The sequence below is a fragment of the Hemitrygon akajei genome, chromosome 19 (genome assembly GCF_048418815.1).
Source record: "Hemitrygon akajei chromosome 19, sHemAka1.3, whole genome shotgun sequence".
NCBI classification, from domain to species: Eukaryota; Metazoa; Chordata; class Chondrichthyes; order Myliobatiformes; family Dasyatidae; genus Hemitrygon; species Hemitrygon akajei.
Genome location: NC_133142.1, coordinates 57,103,971 through 57,124,740, shown reverse-complemented (window position 1 = coordinate 57,124,740; position 20,770 = coordinate 57,103,971). Strand labels below are relative to the sequence as shown.

The window sequence follows — 20,770 nt, the reverse complement described above, 5'->3', positions numbered from 1 at the left end:
TCTTTGCACCCTCCCAGGGTTTGTGCAGCTGGCTACAATAACAGTGGGTGTTACACTGAGGTACTTGTCTGGCTGTCTCAGTGTCAAAGTCAAAGTAAGTTTTCTATCAAAGAATGTACATCAGTCGCCATAAGATTTATTTTCTTGCAGGCATTTACAGGAAAAATAAAATACAATGTCTAGAATTTCCCTAGCACATAGCCCTCTACTTTTCTAAGCTCCGTGTACCTATCGAAGAGTCTCTAAAAAGACCCTATCATATCCACCTCCATCACAGTCATTGGCAGTGCATTCCACACATCCACTGGTCTGCCTGAAAAACTTATCCCTCACTCCTCTGTACCTACTTCCAAGCACTCCTCGTGTTAGCCATTTCAGGCCTGGGAAAAAGCCTCTGGCTATCCTCACGATCGATACCTCTCATCATCTTATACACCTAAGATGAGTTGTGTAAATAAAAAAAGAAATAAATAATTCTGAGAACATGAGCTGTAGAGCCATTGAAAGTGAGTCTGTTGGTTGTGGAATCAGTTCAGAGTTGTGGTGAGTGAGGTTACCCATGCTGATTCAGGAGCCTGATGGTAATAACTGTTCCTGACCCAGATGTGTGGGACTTAAAGCCTCCAGCCCAATGGTATTAGTGAGAAGAGTGCATGGCCTGGATGGTGGTGGTCCTTAATGATGTACGCTGCTTTCTTGCGACAGTCCTCCCCGTAGGTGTGCTCAGTGGTGGGGACGGTGACCCTGCCAGCAACTCCTCACTACTGATCCTGAGGATCAGGCCCTGGTGATTCATCCACCCTAATTTGCCTCAAGACAGCAATCACCTCCTCCTCTGTAACTTGTAAAGTCCATGACCTCATTGCTGTATTGCCTCACTTCACTTGAGTGTCTCCCTTGCATCTCTTATACTCCATATGCACCTCATTTGTACCTTAATAAACAATCACACTTCCCAATTCACAACTGTCCTGCCTGATTCACCGTAAGTCCAAGAAAAAAGGCACGGCAACATCTCAACCTCCTTACAATTTGCATAGATTCAGCATGTTATCTGAAACTTTGACAAACCACTGTAGGTACACAACCTGACTGGTTGTATCATGGCCTGCGATGGAAACAACGCCCAAGGACAGGAAAGTCTTCAGAAAGTGGTGGATGCAGCCCAGTCCATCACAGACAAAGCCCTCCTATCATTGAGCACACTCACAAGGAGCGCTGTCACAAGGGAGAATCCTCAAGGACCACCAACCATCCAGGCCATGCTCCCATCAAAGCTCAAAGAATATTTATTATTAACATCTATAAAGCATCACTGCATCTCATCAGTGCCATCTTTAACAGACTTCTGGCTACACCCGTCAGGCAGGAGGTACGGGAGCCTTAGGTCCCAGAGCATCAGATTCAAGAACAGTTATTATCCTTCAGCCATCAGGACCAGCGTGGATAACTTCACTCACCTCAACAATCAACTGATTTCACAACCTATAGACCCACTTTCAGGGACTCTACAATTCATGTTCTCAGTGTATTTGTTTATGTATTTTCACAATTTGTCTCTCTTGCACATTGCTTATTTGTCTGTCTTTGTTTATCTGCAGTTTTTAATATAAATTCTATTGTACTTCTTTATTTTCCTGTAAATGTCTGCAAGAAAATGAATCTCAAAGTTGTATATGGTGACATAGTTGTACTTTGATAATACATTTACTTCGACTTTGACCTCTGCTCTTCAGTTCTCACTGAGGTGTCGAACACTAGGCCTCTGACCATAACCTTCCCTTCTTTCACTCTGGCCAATCCCTGGTGCACCCAGGTAGCAGAAACACAGGGCAGGCCACCCATTGGCAGAAACAGCTGCACTTCAAATGATATCATCAGCTTTAGAGTCGTGGAGTCTGGGTAGCTCATCAAACTTTTAATCCAAGAGTCCAGGGTTCAGGTGCTGAACTGATACAGGGCAGAAATAAGTAAGGCATAAAGAGGGCATAAAGGGTGATTGGAGGAAAGTGGAGTGGGGATGTCAGAGGTAAGAGGTGGGTATGAGGAATGAACTGCCATGGGTGGTGGAAGAGGCAGACTTATTACAGGCATTTAAGAAATTCTTAGATAGGCACATGGATGATAGGAAAATGGAGGGCTATGTGGGAGGGAAGGGTTAGATTGATCTGAGAGTAGGTGAAAAGGTCGGCACTGCATTGTGGGGCAAGGAGCCGGTACTGTGCTGTAATGTTCTATATTCTGTGTTCTAAGAGCCTCTCAGATAGGCATGTGAAAGGAGAGAGATGAACCATGTACAGACAAGAGGGGTTAATTTAATTTGGCATCATCTGCTTCTTTAGTTCAGCACACCATGGTGGCCCAAGGGGTTTCCTCCTACAGTTCAGTATTCTATCGTCCAACACCCTGGAACTCCCTCCCCAGCAGTTCTGTGGGAACACCTTCAACGACAGACAGCAGCGGCTCAAGAAAGCAGGCCATCAACATATTCTCAAGGGCACTTAGCGGTGGGCATTAAATACAGGTCTTCCTGATGATGCCAGGATCCAAACAGAATGAATAGATTGAGATTCATAGTTGGCAGCCACTCAAAATTACAAAGGGACAAAATTCCGTAGACAGGGTGAACAGTGACACAGCAACAGGGTCACGAATACAAACCACACTGATATACAGCGAGGGAAGACAGGTTGGAGGCAGAAGTGGAGGACAGGAGCATCTGCCCCAACTCAGCCTGGGGTTATAGAGAGAGGTACCCCATGCATTTAGTCCTACCTGTCCAGTAGCAAGTGCTGGGATACTTCACTCTGTGGGAAAATCCGATTAAAGCACAAAGTCCTGCAAAGAGCGGAACAGACCGGTGAGACAATTAAAGGCTACAGAAGGCAGAACAATATACTCAGCGTGTCCTTCATTGCAACAGACTCGTTAGCAGACTGAAACGTTCTTGACCTCCCCCAAAAGGTCTGTCTCAATGATCTCACAACGTTCCCCACATTGCAGAGACATAAGGACTGGAGCATCGACTGGCAAAGCTGCACAGTGGTGCAGGACAGGACTGGAACTCCACGTCTTTAGAGGGACTTGGCCAATGAAGGAGAGGTTTTCCGAAGGGGCCAGCACTGTTGATAAGGCAGCATTTTCAGATCATTTCACAGCTACAGATCCAGAATGGAAGGAGTAACAGTCTGTCTCAGAGACAGTACTGAGGGAGTGACAGTCTGTCTCAGAGACAGTACTGAGGGAGAGCCGGTCTGTCTCAGAGACAGTACTGAGGGAGTGGTGGTCTGTCTCGGAGACAGTACTGAGGGAGAGCTGGTCTGTCTCGGAGACAGTACTGAGGGAGAGCCGGTCTGTCTCAGAGACAGTACTGAGGGAGTGGTGGTCTGTCTCGGAGACAGTACTGAGGGAGAGCTGGTCTGTCTCGGAGACAGTACTGAGGGAGAGCCGGTCTGTCTCAGACACAGTACTGAGGGAGAGCCGGTCTGTCTTGGAGACAGTACTGAGGGAGAGCCGGTCTGTCTCAGACACAGTACTGAGGGAGAGCCGGTCTGTCTCGGAGACAGTACTGAGGGAGAGCCGGTCTGTCTCAGAGACAGTACTGAGGGAGAGCCGGTCTGTCTCGGAGACAGTACTGAGGGAGAGCCGGTCTGTCTCGGAGACAGTACTGAGGGAGAGCCGGTCTGTCTCGGAGACAGTACTGAGGGAGAGCCGGTCTGTCTCGGTCAGGGACAGTAGTGAGGGAGAGCCGGTCTGTCTCGGAGACAGTACTGAGGGAGAGCCGGTCTGTCTCAGACACAGTACTGAGGGAGAGCCGGTCTGTCTCGGAGACAGTACTGAGGGAGAGCCGGTCTGTCTCGGAGACAGTATTGAGGGAGAGCCGGTCTGTCTCGGTCAGGGACAGTAGTGAGGGAGAGCCGGTCAGTCTCGGTCAGGGACAGTAGTGAGGGAGAGCCGGTCTGTCACATTAACAGCACTTCCTTTAGATTGATGAGAAAGGCAGGATATGTCACTGTAAAGAGAACTACATACTTTCCCCTTGTAAGTACATACTTTCAAATGCTGTTCATAGACTTTAGTTCAGCATTCAACACAATCATCCCTCAGAAACTGATTGGAAAGCTGAGCCTACTGGGCCTGAACACCTCCCTCTGCAACTGGATCCTAGACTTCCTGACTGGGAGACCTCAGTCAGTCCGGATCGGGAGCAGCATCTCCAACACCATCACACTGAGCATGGGGGCTCCCCAGGGTGTGAGCTCAGTCCACTGCTGTTCACTCTGCTGACCCACGACTGTGCTGCAACACACAGCTCGAACCACATCATCAAGTTCGTCGATGACACGACCGTGGTGGGTCTCATCAACAAGAACGACGAGTCAGCTTACAGAGAGGAGGTGCAGCGGCTAACGGACTGGTGCAGAGCCAACAACCTGTCTCTGAATGTGAACAAAACAAAAGAGATGGTTGTTGACTTCAGGAGGGCACGGAGCGACCACTCCCCTCTGAAAATCGATGGCTCCTCGGTAGAGATCGTTAAGAGCACCAAATTTCTTGGTGTTCACCTGACAGAGAATCTCGCCTGGTCCCTCAACACCAGCTCCATAGCAAAGAAAGCCCAGCAGCGTCTCTACTTTCTGCGAAGGCTGAGGAAAGTCCATCTCCCACCCCCCCATCCTCATCACATTCTACAGGGGTTGTATTGAGAGCATCCTGAGCAGCTGCATCACTGCCTTGTTCAGAAATTGCACCATCTCAGATCGCAAGACCCTGCAGCGGATAGTGAGGTCAGCTGAGAAGATCATTGGGGTCTCTCTTCCCGCCATCACGGACATTTACACTACACGCTGCATCCGCAGAAAGGAAACAGCATTATGAAGGACCCCATGCACCCCTCATACAATCTCTTCTCCCTCCTGCCGTCTGGGAAAAGGCTCCGAAGCATTCGGGCTCTCACGACCAGACTATGTAACAGTTTCTTCCCCCAAGCTATCAGACTCCTCAATACCCAGAGCCTGGACTGACACCTTGCCCTATTGTCCTGTTTATTATTTATTGTAATGCCTGCACTGTTTTTATGCACTTTATGCAGTCCATTGTAGGTCTGTAGTCTAGTGTAGCTTTCTCTGTGTTTTTTTTATTACGTAGTTCAGTCTAGTTTTTTGTACTGTGTCATGTAAACCATGGTCCTGAAAAACGTTGTCTCATTGTACTGTACCAACAGTTATGGTCGAAATGACAATAAAAGTTGACTTGACTTGAAGTAGTTAACCTCTGTGGGGTCTTCTGTCACAGATTGCAACTGTGGAGTATATTCTGTAAATGCATCCTGAGATGTCTTCAGGTCAAGTGAAGGCTGATTGTTGAGTGGTTACTGGTGACTATAGATGTTAGATCTCTTTGTTATTGACTCCGATGTATTTCCCAAGCCAGCCTCCCCCTTCCCGCCCCCCATGCCCTGAATGAAAGCGGGTGCCTGACCTTGACCGATAGAGCATCAATGCGAGGGTCCCTGCAGTCAGGACTGCCACCACCGTCAGGAGCACCACAAACCAGGGCTGGGGCTTCCAGTACTTGTCCAGCAGAGTCACCACCTTGTGGACAGGTGTTCTTGTCTGGCAAGGGAGAGTTCAGAGAAAAATGAGCCATCGTGTGTTCTCCTCCCTCCACACAGCCCTTGCCTGCCTCCTGTGCCTCTGTCAGATTCTGAGTTATTTATCATTGAAACACGCAGTAAAATGCTCCTTTTTATTAACGACCAACACAGTGAGAGTGTGCTGGAGGCAGCCCGCAAGTGTCTGGCACCAACATAGCATTGGGTCAGCAGATCAACAACTAAACAGAATTTAACAACGGAACTACAGAAAAACCTGCCCCATCCCACACCCACACACACACACACTCTCACACACACCCACACACTCTCACACACACCCACACACACCCACATACACACTGACACCCACATATATACACACACACACCCCACATACACACACACACTCACACACACACACACTCTCACACACACCCACACACACACTGACACCCACATATATACACACACACACCCCACATACACACACACACTCTCACACACACCCACACACACACTGACACCCCACATACACATACACACACACACCCCCCCACACACACACACACACCCACACACACACACTCTCACACACACCCACACACTCTCACACACACCCACACACACACTGACACCCACATATATACACACACACACCCCACATACAAACACACACACTCTCACACACACCCACACACACACTGACACCCCACATACACATACACACACACACACACACCCCCCCACACACACACACACACACCCACACACACACACACTCTCACACACACCCACACACACACTGACACCCACATATATACACACACACACCCCACATACACACACACACTCACACCCCCCCCCACACACACACCCCACATACACATACACACTCTCACACACACCCACACACACACTGAAACCCACATATATATACACACACACACTCACACACACCCCCACATACACACCCACACCCCCCACATGCACCCCCACACCCCCACACACATGCGCGCACACACACACCCACACACACACACACACCACACACACACACACTCACACACACACTGAAACCCACATATATATACACACACACACTCACACACACCCCCACATACACACCCACACCCCCCACATGCACCCCCACACCCCCACACACATGCACGCACACACACACCCACACACACACACACCACACACACACACACTCACACACACACATACACACCGACACCCATATATACACACACACACTCACACACACCCCCACATACACACCCACACCCCCACACACACGCGCGCACACACACACCCCCCACACCCCCCCACATACACACACACACACACACACACACACACACACACACACACACACACACACACACACACACACACACACACACACACACACACACACACACCTCCCTAACTGTCAAGGTGACATTTTCGCTTCTTATGGCTACATTGTCACTAAGTACCATCTTATGAAAGAAACCTCTGCAACTTGCCGAGACACCAACCCTTCACCCTTACCACTGGCAGCGTGCTGGTCGTTGTCACCGTGCTGGTCCATGGAATAACGTGGACGATGACAATCGCCGTGGTGGTGAGCTGAAGCTTTGAATCAGCATCGTTGACATCGGTGACCTGAATTAGTAGTTCAAATGTTGTCGGATCGATGACCTCATCCATATTGTATGAGAAGGTGTTCCTGGAGAACAGGGAGCTCCCGCGAGAAGAAAAGCGACTGTTTGTATTCCCTGGTGAAGAAAGTTTAGTGGGGCCATAGTAGAGTAAGGAAATCAAACACACATGGTGAAGGGAAGAGGTGACAATAACACTGATGGTGAGGTGATGAAGATTCATCACTGGGCCCTCCTACACTCCTCGAAGATCAGGAGAGGAGAGAACTGAAGCTTCTCGTGTAACTTTCCAATGTATCGCAAAAGCTGAATTTCTACATATACATTCCCATTCTTTCAGTATATTTTATATCTAAGTATACTTTATTCATAGTGAAATTAATTACAGACAAAATAATTGCAATACTCTTTCATTCTTACATTCATTAGGCAGTGATTTGTTAAAACCAATAGGACTGTTGCCCCTCATGCGGCCCCCTGGGGTGCTACACTACAACGGTAATTGAGGCCCCCTCCCTGTCCAGTAGTGAAAGAACCCTCAAGTGTGGTCTTCTCCAAGCAACACTTGCAGTGGCTGTACCAATCTTCAGTCTGTCCCTCAGCCTGGAACGTGCCAGTCAGCAGCATTTCCCTACCGACATCCCAATGTGCTGGAAGACCAGCACGTTTTCGACAGGTCAAAGGGTGTCTTTCACTGAGTTAATGATTTGCCAGCAGCACTCATGTCCATCTCTGCACGTGTCCCTGGGAATGCTCCATTCTTTTTATATCAAAATAAACTTTATTCATAATAAGAAATTATTTACAAAATTGTGCAATCCCTTTTCCTTCTTCCACTCATAGTCAATGCTCAAAGTACCGTTTTATTACAATCCCACACACCAATAGCTTTACAGCCAGTGAATTGCACTTGGAATACAACCACTGAGGCTTCTACCCTCTGGGCAACTGGATCTTACGGTAACACTGTGTGAGGGAGAAAGAGTGATGTGACGGAGACAAAAACTTCACCCATTGGCAACATAACCCCATTGGATCTTCTGTGAGAACAGGTGGAGTTTGAGGTCCACAAGTTACCTGATGCATGGAATCTCCTCCAGTACCTCACTGGAGAGTTGGCCGAGAGTGGGGTAGCATCCTTTCTCCTTCAGAGTAAGAGGCAAGGGGGCTGCTCACTGAACCACATCTGACACGGACCTCCCTGACCAGCTGACGGGAAGGACACCAGTGCTTCAATTAATGAAATTCTGGTTTGGCCACAGTTCAGGGCAGGTTGAGTTGCATAAGTACCGTGGCGTGCAGGTACAATGAAAATCTGCTTGCTACAGCATCACTGGCATGCAGGTACAGACAATGCACACGGTATAAATTGTACTGAAATGACATAAGACAGTGAAGAGAGAGAAAAGGACTATGCAAAGCAAGAACTCCGTGCAAAACAAATGGCAAATTTGAAGACGCCACAGATCAAGTCCATGGCATTGCAAGGGGCAGTTGAGGGAGGATAAGGGTTGGATCAAGAACCTGGTGGTGTGGTATTTCTGTCCTTCCTGTCTGATGGTAGCAGTGCGCAAAGGGGACTGCCTGGACTGGGCAGCTGGTCTACTGGATGCCACACCCTAGTAAACAGGAGATGGCACTACAGAGGAGATTCACCGGGGTGTTGCCTGGAGAGGAGCTTTTCAATTATAAGGAGACATTTGATGGGCTGGCCTGTGACAAGTGCTCTTGTACACAATAAAAGCTTGATATTATGTATAGCTTGCTGCTTACTAAGAATTATTCTTGCAACAATATTAGTTTAGACCATAAGACATAGGAGCAGATTGGGTCATTCATCCCTTTCAGTCCCATTCTCCTGTCTTCTCCTCATAACCCTTGATGCCCTTACTGATCAAGAATCTATCAGCCCAGATCTTACCACCAACTATCCTGTAGATGAGTTGTTCTGAGTCCCTGTCAGTGCAGGACAGCGTAACGATGGGAACATTTTCTGCAAGTGTGGAGTAGATGGTCTCCTTGTAGAAAGGAGGGCTGCAGACAGGAGGAATGTCGTTTACGTTCTGTAAGTAAAGAGTGCACAATTTTAGAACTCACCTGCCACTCAAAAATGGTGTCCCAGGAGCAGGTGGAGACCCCAGTGTTCCCTGTGGAAATATGCAGCTCAGATAACTCTAGACCAGGGAAGCTTCTGGTGCTATCCCTGAACCTAGCCATGGTTGGAATGGGCTACATGCACGCTCAGCACCCACACCTTGATGGCCATCAAGCAACTCCTCATTGGAAAACTGGGACATCATGTGAGGAGTTGGGGAAAATCAACACTCAGGGAATTGAACTGCAACAGGAGAGAACTTTGTCTCTGTTCCATCTTTTCCAGAATATACGGGTGCAATTCTACACTTCCATTATAGAGGGTATTACTTCGTCAGTCAGTGCTGTCTGCAGCATCCCATTACACACACAAAAACCACAGCAAACTGTTAGAACAGTGGAAAAGGACATTGGCTGTAGTCTACCATCACTGCAGGACTTGTGTCTGTCCAGGACACAGAAGAGGGCAGGGCCCTGAAAATGGCCTTTCCAAAAGCTCCCTTCTGAAAAATGATTTTAGGCTTTTAAACAGAAACGTCACACCATCTTCACACTTAACGCTGGGACTGTGTGTGGGAGCTAGAGTTGTACGTGGAAGTTGGAATTGTACATAGGGATTGTAAATGTGTATGGGAACTGGGATTATGTGTAGGTCTAGGACTGTGTGAGAGCTGGTATTGTGTGTGGCGACTGGGACTGGGTGTGGGATTGGGTTTGTGTGGGAGGATTTAGATCGTATGTGAGGATTTGGAATGTGTGTAGAGGTTGGGATTGTGTGTGGGAAGTGGGATTGGGAGTTTGTGGTGTACTGAGCAATGGAACAGCACACTGTGAGAAGAGTGTTTGTGTGGCAAGAGTTTCGGCACTCTGCTTCCCACGTTGCCTCTCCTGGAGCACTGAAATAAAATGTCTGAGTCAACAGCAGGACCTGCTATAGATTCTCCAGATTATAGTCTGGACTGTCCACTTTGGGGTTGATTTGGTAAAATCCAGAAAGGTCTGACCAATCCCAGCTTTCCCAAACCATTTGGTTTCTCCCTGCTCTCTGTCTCTCTCTATCCCTCTATGTTCCTTTGTGTTCATGCTCTCTACTCCTCTTATGTCCCTGCGCTGTCCTCCCTGTATCCTCTCAATCTCCCTGTGTCAGCCAGTCTCTCACAAGACAACCACTCCCTGTATAACACTGTGGTGAACTACATATACCTGTCTGGACTGCTCCTGTGGCTCCTCCCACAGACCCCTGTATAAAGTTATTGATGGTGCATCACACACTCCACAATGCCACTTCCCCAGTCTTCTCTCTTATACCTTGACGTAGATGGTGTACTGGGCATAGCTTGTCTTCTGCTGAGAACTATCAGACACCACATCGTAATTCATGTCCACAGCCTGGATTGTAAGCACGTAGGTGTCAACTTTTTCAAAGTCAAGTGGGACCAATGTGTTAATTTCACCTGGAGATAGAAGGATAGAAACATGAATCAGAAGACCACTGATGTGGAGGGCTATAGAATATTACATCAATGTCTAGAAAAATATACATCTTTCTTCCAAATCACAGGAACTAGAGCCAGACACTATTCAGCCCTTCTGAAATAAAAACATAAAGTGCTAGAATCACTCAACTAGATCAGCTGCAACTGCGGAGAGAGAAACAGAGTTTGTTCACCCCTCTCACAGTCTAAGGAAGAGTTACTGATCTGAAATCCAGACTGGTTTCTCTTTCTACAAATGCTGTTTCTTTGGCCTTCTCGAATTTTGTTTCAGCCTCCAACATCTGCTGTTCTACCTGTATTCCAGAGACACAGAGTTTCTGCGGTAGTTGTCTCTGTTTCTCTCTCTCTGCAGTTTCTGTTTTTGTTTCAGATTTCTAATTTTGACAGTCTTTCATTTTCATTCCACAGTGTTGACCTGCTCCGTTGCCCAGTTAGATCAAGGACCTCAATGCCATTTCCTGCCACAAAGTCCATAATACCTAACCAGCACTTTATCTCTGGCCCCAGGCTCCAAATTCCACCAGTCGGTATGTAAATAAGGAGAAGCAGATTCCATTACTAAGTGGTCTCAGTCCAAAATGTTTCTATGAGCAATCGTTTGTGTTTCTTTCCTTTCACCATGTTAGGCCCTTCTGTTATGCTTTAAAGTCAAAGTCAAGTCTATTGCCATGCTCAGGTGCAATGAAAAACCACTGACCATTTTAGTGCAAGGTGATCATCGTCTTTCGAAGCTCTAATGATTAATGTTGGTTCAGGAACTCAGCTAGATTCTACCGTTGGTGGGAAAGAATGTACCCACGTCGGATTGTGCTGAGTCCACTACTTTCTGCAGCTTCTTATGTTCCTGTACGTTCAAATTAGAGGGCTAGGTCATACATGAAACCAGTGTTCAGATTTTAACCCTTTGGGACCCCAAATTATGCAGATTTAAATTGTGAGTTGGGATACCTGGACATTGTGGCTATGGTAAGGGAGTTTTCCACAGGGAGACAAACAATAGCACAGTGAAAGAGTTAGACAGAAACACACAGAAAACCAGAATTGTAAAATCATTTAGGGAGCAGTTGGGTGTTTGTGGGAGCTACAGATTTCCATTGTCATCCCTGATCATAGCTCAGTGGTAGAACGTTTGAGTTTACGCCCTACTCTTATGAATATGAACATAACAAAAGCAGAAAACATTGGAAACACTGGACAGGTCAGGCAGCAACTACGGAGTCAATGGTTCAGGCTGGTGGCTTTCCATCAGAACCCCTGCTCAGATGTTGAGAACAGAACCCAGACTCTAACTTCTGTGCAACTAAGGACAAGGTATTAGCAGTTCGAACCACCATTCTGTACCCCATGACACTGCTACAAGGAAGAGCAGAGGAATTTTATCTAAATACTGTCCAATAGCGATTGTCCAACCAATGTGGTTTAAACAGGTCACCAGACCCTTTACAAACAAGAGAAAATCTGCAGAAACTGGAAATTCAAGTGTACTGTATGACCTACAGTATAATAAGGGACTACTTTATGTTGTAGGGACGCATCGTTGCATACATTATTAGGCACTTATTGAGCATGCGCTATTAGGCGCACATTGATCTGTATTGTTGTGTTGGCGCGTGCCCTAGTGGGCAAGGCATCAGACTAGTAACCTGAAGGTCACTGGTTCAAGCCTCAGCTGAGGCAGCACGTTTATGTCCTTGAGCAAGGCACTTAACAACACATTGCTCTGCGATGTCACCGGTGCCAAGCTGCATGGGTCCTAGTGCCCTTCCCTTGGACAACATCGGTGGCATGGAGAGGGGAAGGCCTGCAGCTTGGGCAACTGCCGGTCTCCCATACAACCCTGCCCAGGCCTGCGCCCTGGAAACTCCAGGTGCAGATCCATGTTCTCTCGAGACCGACAGATGCCACCACGATCTGTATGTGTGGACCGAGTTCGGTTGCTGCCAGTAAAGAATCACAAAACTTAGTTCCTGTCTCCAACGTTTTTATTAATAGCACTGTTGTGTAACCAGGCCACATACACAATAAATTGGCGACGAGGTTAATGAACCTACATTGTATTGGAACACCATGTTTTAATTGATAACGACACTCGGAGGAAGAGCGCAAGGAACGAGCCAAGGAGCGGGAGAAGGAGGCAGTGCGAGGCCGCAAGTCTGAAAGGAAGTGGGAGCACAGCCGGGTCGGGAACGTCGGGAGACCAAGAGACACAGGGACTGAGGGTCTGCCTGCCCCAGAAGGGAGATAAAAAAAAGAGTGAAACACACACAACTAGATGTAGTGCACTCGTGGCGCTAGCAAAAAGGTCACGTGAGTCAAAAAAAAGGAGAACGGGGCTAAATTAACATAACAAAGATGGCGATGGTTGGAACCATTACAGCATTTGATAGTAGCATTGAAGACTGGGCAACTTACATTGAAAGAATGGAGTTATATTGTCATGCTAACAATGTTAATGATGAAAAGAAAGCCAGCGTCTTACTTAGTATTATGGGAGCAAAAACATACGACCTGCTACAGAGCTTGTTAACCCCTGAAAAGCCAGCTGACAAAACATTCAAGCAAATAGTAGACACTCTCCAGCAGCATTTAAACCACAAACCATTGGTCATTGCTGAAAGATTTAAATTTCCCAATCAGAATCAGAGCAAAAATGAAAGCATTTCTGAATATTGTGCTGAACTGCGCAAATTATCCCAACATTGTCAGTTTGGAGCGGGTCTATCGGATTCATTGAGGACAGGTTAGTGTGTGGCACGCACTGTGAAACCACACAGAAGAAGCTTCTGTGTGAAAGGGACCTTACATTAGAGAAGGCGCTAAACATTGCAATATCAATGGAAACAGCTACACGAGGTGCTTCCGAGATACAACAAAAATCTCTGGAATATGCTACAAATAAAATGTCACTGAACAGAAATGAAGGAAAGAAATGTTACCGTTGTGGGAACAGGTCACATGACCCAGATGACTGTTAGTTTAAAGACAAAGAATGCAGAAACTGTGGCAAACAGGGCCACATTGGCAGAGTACGCAAAGTTAGTCAACAGCAGAAAAAGGGCAAAATGCAGGGAATCAAGAAACCCCAGAAAGGAAAATAACAACAAAATTCACAAAATGAAAGAAGGCAGCCCTGATGAAAATGACCCAGACTCAGTGAATTGTCTTGTCTGCAACTTCACAGCGTGAAAGAGACAGATGATCGAAGAGTAATATGGATCACTCCACAAGTGGCAGGCGTGAGACTGAAAATGGAGTTGGGTACAGGCTCAGCTTTAACAGTGATCTCTGTACATGACTACAAATGACTGTTTTCTTACATACCTCTGAAACGAACTAAACTACTGCTAAAGACTTAACACAGAACAGAAAGTGTATCCCGAAGGCAAAATTAAAGTGACAGTGACCCACAGAGGTAAAACACAGCAGCTGAACCTCTGTGACCTGGAAAAAGGAGGACCACCGTTGCTGGGATGTGAAGGCTCAGGAAAATCCAGTTGGAGTGGCACACCATCAAGGCACTAGATGTGTCAACAAAGGAGGACAGCAAGGCCACATCTGAGAGACTGTTGCAAATACTTGCTGACTCTGAGGAAGTGTTCATGAAAGGAATAGGAACAGTTCAGGGCATGAAGGCAAAGACTGAGATTGAGGAAAATGCATGTCCAAAATTTCACAAAGCCAGACCAGTGCCATATGCAGTCCGTCCTACAGTAGAGGCTGAGCTGACAAATCTGGAGCAGACTGGGGTCCTGTCAAAGGTGGATCGGAGTGAATGGGCCACGCCTATTGATGATGAAAACCTCCAGCACAAACTGGGTCCAGTTGAAGGGTCTCGGCCTGAAACATTGACTGTAGATGCTGCCTGGCCTGCTGAGTTCCTCCAGCATTTTGTGTGTGTCAGCAGACCCTTTATTTCGTTGCTTTTTAGAGAATCTTTCTGTGCACAAACAGGAAGTGTGGTGAAGTATCAATGGTGCTAACATGGAGAAGGTTGAGATCTTGACGTTCCTAGGTGGAGGTATCACCAATAGTCTGTTGTTATCCATTTACCTGGATTCTGTGGCCAATGCTCAACATATCTCAACTTCCTGAGAAGGAAATTTGCTATGTCCCCTTTGACACTCACCAATTTTCAGAGATGCATCCTACCCAGATGCATCAACTGCTCTGTCCAAGATCGCAAGCAATGGTGGAGGGTTGTGGAAAAGCCAGTCCATCATGCAAGTCAGCCTCCGCTCCACTGACTCAGCAAGGCAGCCAACGTGGCAACTGGGACTGGCTTGGATGGACATCTTGGTCAGCATGAATCAGCTGGGCAGAAGAGCTGCTTCCATACTGTGTGAGTCTCTCACATCATCATCATCATGCAATGTCCCTTGCACTTTATTTGTCTACCTATCCTGTACTTTGTAGCTATAACACTATATCCTGCACCCTGCTGTTGCTTTTCCTTTTAATATTTTGATAAGAAGCATAGATCAAGTGGACAGTCAGAAACTTTTCCCCAGGGCAGAAAAGGCTAATAACACAGGGGGAATAATTTTAAAGTAATTGGAGGATAGGGGGACGTCAGAGGGAAGACTTTGCACAGAGGGGGTGGTGAGTGCATGGTATGCCCTGCCACCGGTAGTGGTAGAGGCAGATACATTATGGTCATTTAAGAAACTCTTTGATAGGCACTTAAATTATTTAAAATGAAGAGCTATGGAGGAGGGAAGGGTTAAATTGTTCTTAGAGTAGGTTAAAAGATCGGCACAACATGCTGGGTGAAGGGTAAAAGGTCGGCACAACATGCTGGGTGAAGGGTAAAAGGTCGGCACAACATGCTGGGTGAAGGGTAAAAGGTCGGCACTACATCCTGGGTGAAGGGTAAAAGGTCGGCACTACATCCTGGGTGAAGGGTAAAAGGTTAGCACAACATGCTGGGTGAAGGGTAAAAGGTCGGCACTACATGCTGGGTGAAGGGTAAAAGGTCGGCACAACATCCTGGGTGAAGGGTAAAAGGTCGGCACAACATGCTGGGTGAAGGGTAAAAGGTCGGCACAACATGCTGGGTGAAGGGTAAAAGGTCGGCACTACATGCTGGGTGAAGGGTAAAAGGTCGGCACAACATGCTGGGTGAAGGGTAAAAGGTCGGCACAACATGCTGGGTGAAGGGTAAAAGGTCGGCACAACATGCTGGGTGAAGGGTAAAAGGTCGGCACAACATGCTGGGTGAAGGGTAAAAGGTCGGCACAACATGCTGGGTGAAGGGTAAAAGGTCGGCACAACATGCTGGGTGAAGGGTAAAAGGTCAGCACAACATGCTGGGTGAAGGGTAAAAGGTCGGCACAACATGCTGGGTGAAGGGCCTGCATCGTGCTGTGATGTTCTATGTTCTTTTGTACATATCTAATTTTTCAATGGTCATTTTAAATCGAAGCAAGAGGTTGAGAGTCAAGGACTAAAGACATCTCGGAGAGAAGCCATTTTTTTTACTGATTGGGGAAAAGAGGCTAGACTGCGCAGGCGTGTGATGTAGCATGCCAAAGGTTTAAAACAAAGACCCCCATATACAGCAGCCATCGTCGGAGTGGACTGAGTCAGAGTGGGACAGCTTTGGCTCAACAGGCTTCGGCGTGAACAGGCAGAGTCGAGGGTAGGTTCCGGTAAGTTTTGTTTTGTTCGTTTAAAGTTGAGAGAATTCCAGGCAGGATGTAGGAAAACTCCTCTTGCAGGATGTGGAAAGCCAGGGAGACAATGACACCTGCAAGAAGTGCATCCAGCTGCAGCTCCTAACAAACCACGTTAGGGAACTGGAGTAGGAGCTGGATGACCTCCGGATCATTCGGGAGAATGAGGAGTTTATAGATAGTTGTTTCAGGAAGGCAGTTACACCAAAGAAACAGCGCACAGGTAATTGGGTCACCGTCAGGTGAGGGAAGGGGAAAGGGCAGGCAGAGCAGGGTTCCCCTGTGGCCATTTCCCTCAACAACAAGTATACCGATTCAGATACTGTTGGGGGGGATGACTTACTTGGGACAAGCTGCAGCAGCTGGATTTCTGGCACTGAGTCTGGTTCTGCAGTGCAGAAGGGAGGGGGGAAGAAGAGGAGAGCGGTAGTGATAAGGGACTCTGTGGTTGTGACAGAGATTCCCGGATGGTTTGTTGCCTCCCAGGTGCCAGGGTCAGGGATGTCTCTGATCGCGTGCACAGCATTCTGAAATGGGAGGGTGAGCAGCCAGATGTCATGGTGCACATTGGTACCAATGATGCAGGAAGAAAGAGTGAGGAGGTCCTGAAGAGTGAGTATGGAGAGCTTGGTTGGAAGTTAAAAAGCAGGACCTTAAGGGTGGTAATCTCAGGATTGCTACCTGTGCCATATGCCAGTGAGGGTAAGAATAGGATGCTCTAGAGGATGAACACGTGGCTGAGGAACTGGTGTAGGGGGCAGTGTTTCAGATTTCAGGATCATTGGGACCTCTTCTGGGGTGGGTGGGACCTGTACATGAGAGATGGGTTACACCTGAACTACAGGGGGACCAATATCCTTGCAGGGAGGTTTGTTAGTGCTATTGGGAGAGGGGGGTTTAAACTAGATTTGCAAAGGGATGGAACCAGAGTGCCAGAGTAGATAGTGGAACGGGGGTAAAAATAAATGATGTTAGTAGTTCATGCAAAGTCATAAATAGTAAGGTTGTGTGTGGTGGTAATAACATTTAAGATCTCCTCCATTTCTTTTGGCTCCATACATAGCCGACCACTCTGATCTTCAAGAGGACCAATGTTATCCCTTACTATCCTTTTACTCTTAACATACCTGTAGAAGCTCTTTGGATTATCCTTCACCCTGACTGCCAAACCTACCTCATGTCTGCTTTTAGCTCTCCTGATTTCTTTCTTAAGTATTTTTTTGCACTTTTTATACTCCTCAAGTACCTTATTTGCTCCCTGTTTCCTATACCTGCCATACATCTCTCTCTTCTTCTTTATCAGATTTCCAATATCCCTAGAGAACCAAGTTTGCATCAGTATTTACTAAGGAAGCTGGCATGGAGTCAATGGAAATAAGGCAAACAAGTAGTGAGGTCATGGAACCTTTACAGATTGAAGACGAGGAGGTGCTTGCTATCTTGAGGCAAATCAGAGTAGATAAATCCCCAGGACCTGACAGGGTATTCCCTCGGACCTTGAAGGAGACTAGTGTTGAAATTGCAGGGGCCCTGGCAGATATATTTAAAATGTCAGTATCTACAGGTGAGGTGCCAGAGGAATGGAGGATAGCTCATGTTGTTCTGTTGTTTAAAAAAGGCTCTAAAAGTAATCCGGGTAATTATAGGCCGGTAAGTTTGACGTCGGTAGTAGGTAAATTATTGGAAGGAATACTAAGAGATAGGATCTACAAGTATTTAGATAGACAGGGACTTATTAGGGAGAGTCAGCATTGCTTTGTGCATGGTAGGTCATGTTTAACAAATATTTTAGAGTTTTTCAAGGAGGTTACAAGGAAAGTGGATGAATGGAAGGCAGTGGATGTTGTCTACATGGACTTCAGTAAGGCCTTTGACAAGGTCCCGCATGGGAGGTTAGTTAGGAAGATTCAGTCTCTAGGTATATGTGGTGAGGTAGTAAATTGAATTAGACATTGGCTCAATGGGAGAAGTCAGAGAGTGGTAATGGAGCTTTGCTTCTCTGAGTGGAGGCCTGTGACTAGTGGTGTGCCACAGGGATCAGTGCTGGGTCCATTGTTATTTGTCATCTATATCAATGATCTGGATGATAATGTGGTAAATTGGATCAGCAAATTTGCTGATGATACAAAAATTGGAGGTGTAGTGGACAGTGAGGAAGGTTTTCAAAGCTTGCAGAGGGATTTGGACCAGCAGGAAAAATGGGCTGAAAAATGGTAGATGGAGTTTAATACAGACAAGTGTGAGGTACTGCACTTTAGAAGGAAAAACCAAGGTCGAACATACAAGGTAAATGGTAGGGCACTGGGGAGTGCAGTAGAACAGAGGGATCTGGGAGTACAGATACAAAATTCCCTAAAAGTGGTGTCACAAGTAGATAGGGTTGTAAAGAGAGCTTTTGGTACATTGGCCTTTATAAATCAAAGTATTGAGTATAAGAGTTGGAATGTTATGGTGAGGTCGTATAAGGCATTGGTGAGGCCGAATTCAGAGTATTGTGTGCAGTTTTGGTCATTGAATTACAGGAAGGATATTAATAAGGTTGAAAGAGTGCAGAGAAGGATTACAAGGATGTTGCTGAGACTTGAGAAACTGAGTTACAGAGAAAGGTCGAATAGGTTAGGACTTTATTCCCTGGAGCGTAGAAGAATGAGGGGAGATTTGATAGAGGTATATAAAATTATGATGGGTATAGATAGAGTGAATGCAAGCAGGCTTTTTCCACTGTTAGGGGAGAAAAAAACCAGAGGAAATGGGTTAAGAGTGAAGCGGGAAAAGTTTAAAGGGAACATTGGGGGGGGGGGGCTTCTTCACACAGAGAGTGGTGGGAGTGTGGAATGAGCTGCCAGATGAAGTGGTGAATGCGGGCTCACTTTTAACATTTAAGTAAAACTTGGACAGGTACATGGATGAGAGGTGTATGGAGGGATATGGTCCAGGTGCAGGTCAGTGGGACTAGGCAGAAAAATGGTTCGACACAGTCAAGAAGGGCCAAAAGGCCTGTTTCTGTGCTGTAATGTTCTATGGTTCTATCTACTTATATATGGAATGATTTGTCTGGAAGGCAGATGTAAGCTTTTCACATGGAATAACAATAAAACAATTACCAATTGCTAAGCGGTCTGACATTTCAGAATCAGGTTTATTATCACCAGCATGTAATGTGAAATTTGTTAACTCAGCAGCAGCAGTTCAACGCAATACATAATCTAGCAGAGAGGAAAAAAAAAACATAATAAATAAACAAGTAAATCAATTACATATAGTGAGTAGAATTTTTTTTAAAGGCAAAAACAGAAATACTGTATATTAATAACGTGAGGTAGTGTCCAAAGCGTCAATGTCCATTTGGGAATCGGATGGCAGAGGGGAAGAAGCTGTTCCTGAATCGCTGAGTGTGTGCCTTCCGGCTTCTGTATGTCCTACCTGATGGTAACAGTGAGAAAAGGGCATGCCCTGGGTGCTGGAGGTCCTTAATAATGGACGCTGCCTTTCTGAGATACCACTCCCTAAAGATATACTTTGTAGGCTAGTACCCAAGATGGAGCTGACTAGATTTACAACCCTCTGCAGCTTCTTTCGGTCCTGTGCAGTAGCCCAGACAGTGATGCAGCCTGTCAGAATGCTCTCCACAGTACATCTATAGAAGTTTTTGAGTGTATTTGTTAACAGACCAAATCTCTTCAAACTCCTAATAAAGTATAGCTCTCATGACCAGACTATATAACAGTGTCTTCCCCCAAGCTATCAGACTCCTCAATACCCGAAGCCTGGACTGACACATTGCCCTACTGTCCTGTTTATTATTTATTGTAATGCCTGCACTGTTTTTGTGCACTTTATGCAGTCCAGTGTAGGTCTGTAGTCTAGTGTAGCTTTCTCTGTGTTTTTTTTAATTACGTAGTTCAGTCTAGTTTTTTGTACTATGTCATGTAACACCATGGTCCTGAAAAACGTTGTCTCATTTTTACCATGCACTGTACATAGCAGTTATGGTAGAAATGACAATAAAAGTTGACTTGACTTGACTTGACTTGATAACTGCTGTCTTGCCTTCTTTATAACTACATTGATATGTTGGGACCAGGTTAGATCCTCAGAGATCTTGACACCCAGGAACTTGAAGCTGCTCACTCTCTCCACTTCTGATCCCTCTATGAGGATTAGTTTGTGTTCCTTCATCTTACCCTTCCTCAAGTCCACAATCAGCTCTTTCATCTTACTGACGTTGAGTGCTAGGTTGTTGCTGTGGCATCACTCCATTAGTTG

At 46.4% G+C, this 20,770-nt stretch overlaps 1 protein-coding gene across 1 annotated transcript in view; it reads right to left on the bottom strand.

The window, feature by feature from the left end:
- Positions 1–19,993, bottom strand: part of LOC140741951 (cadherin-related family member 4-like) — a 32,495-nt gene extending 12,502 nt beyond the window's left edge. Inside the window, exons 1-6 of the mRNA XM_073072560.1 lie at positions 19,609–19,993; positions 10,645–10,790; positions 9,164–9,305; positions 7,133–7,359; positions 5,482–5,615; positions 2,776–2,838 (exon numbers count right to left, since the gene is read on the bottom strand). Coding sequence (XP_072928661.1) covers positions 2,776–2,838; positions 5,482–5,615; positions 7,133–7,359; positions 9,164–9,305; positions 10,645–10,790; positions 19,609–19,630 — 734 coding nt within the window. The 5' untranslated portion in view covers positions 19,631–19,993. The remainder of the gene's footprint in view (positions 1–2,775; positions 2,839–5,481; positions 5,616–7,132; positions 7,360–9,163; positions 9,306–10,644; positions 10,791–19,608) is intronic.
- Between the last annotated feature and the right edge of the window lie 777 nt (positions 19,994–20,770).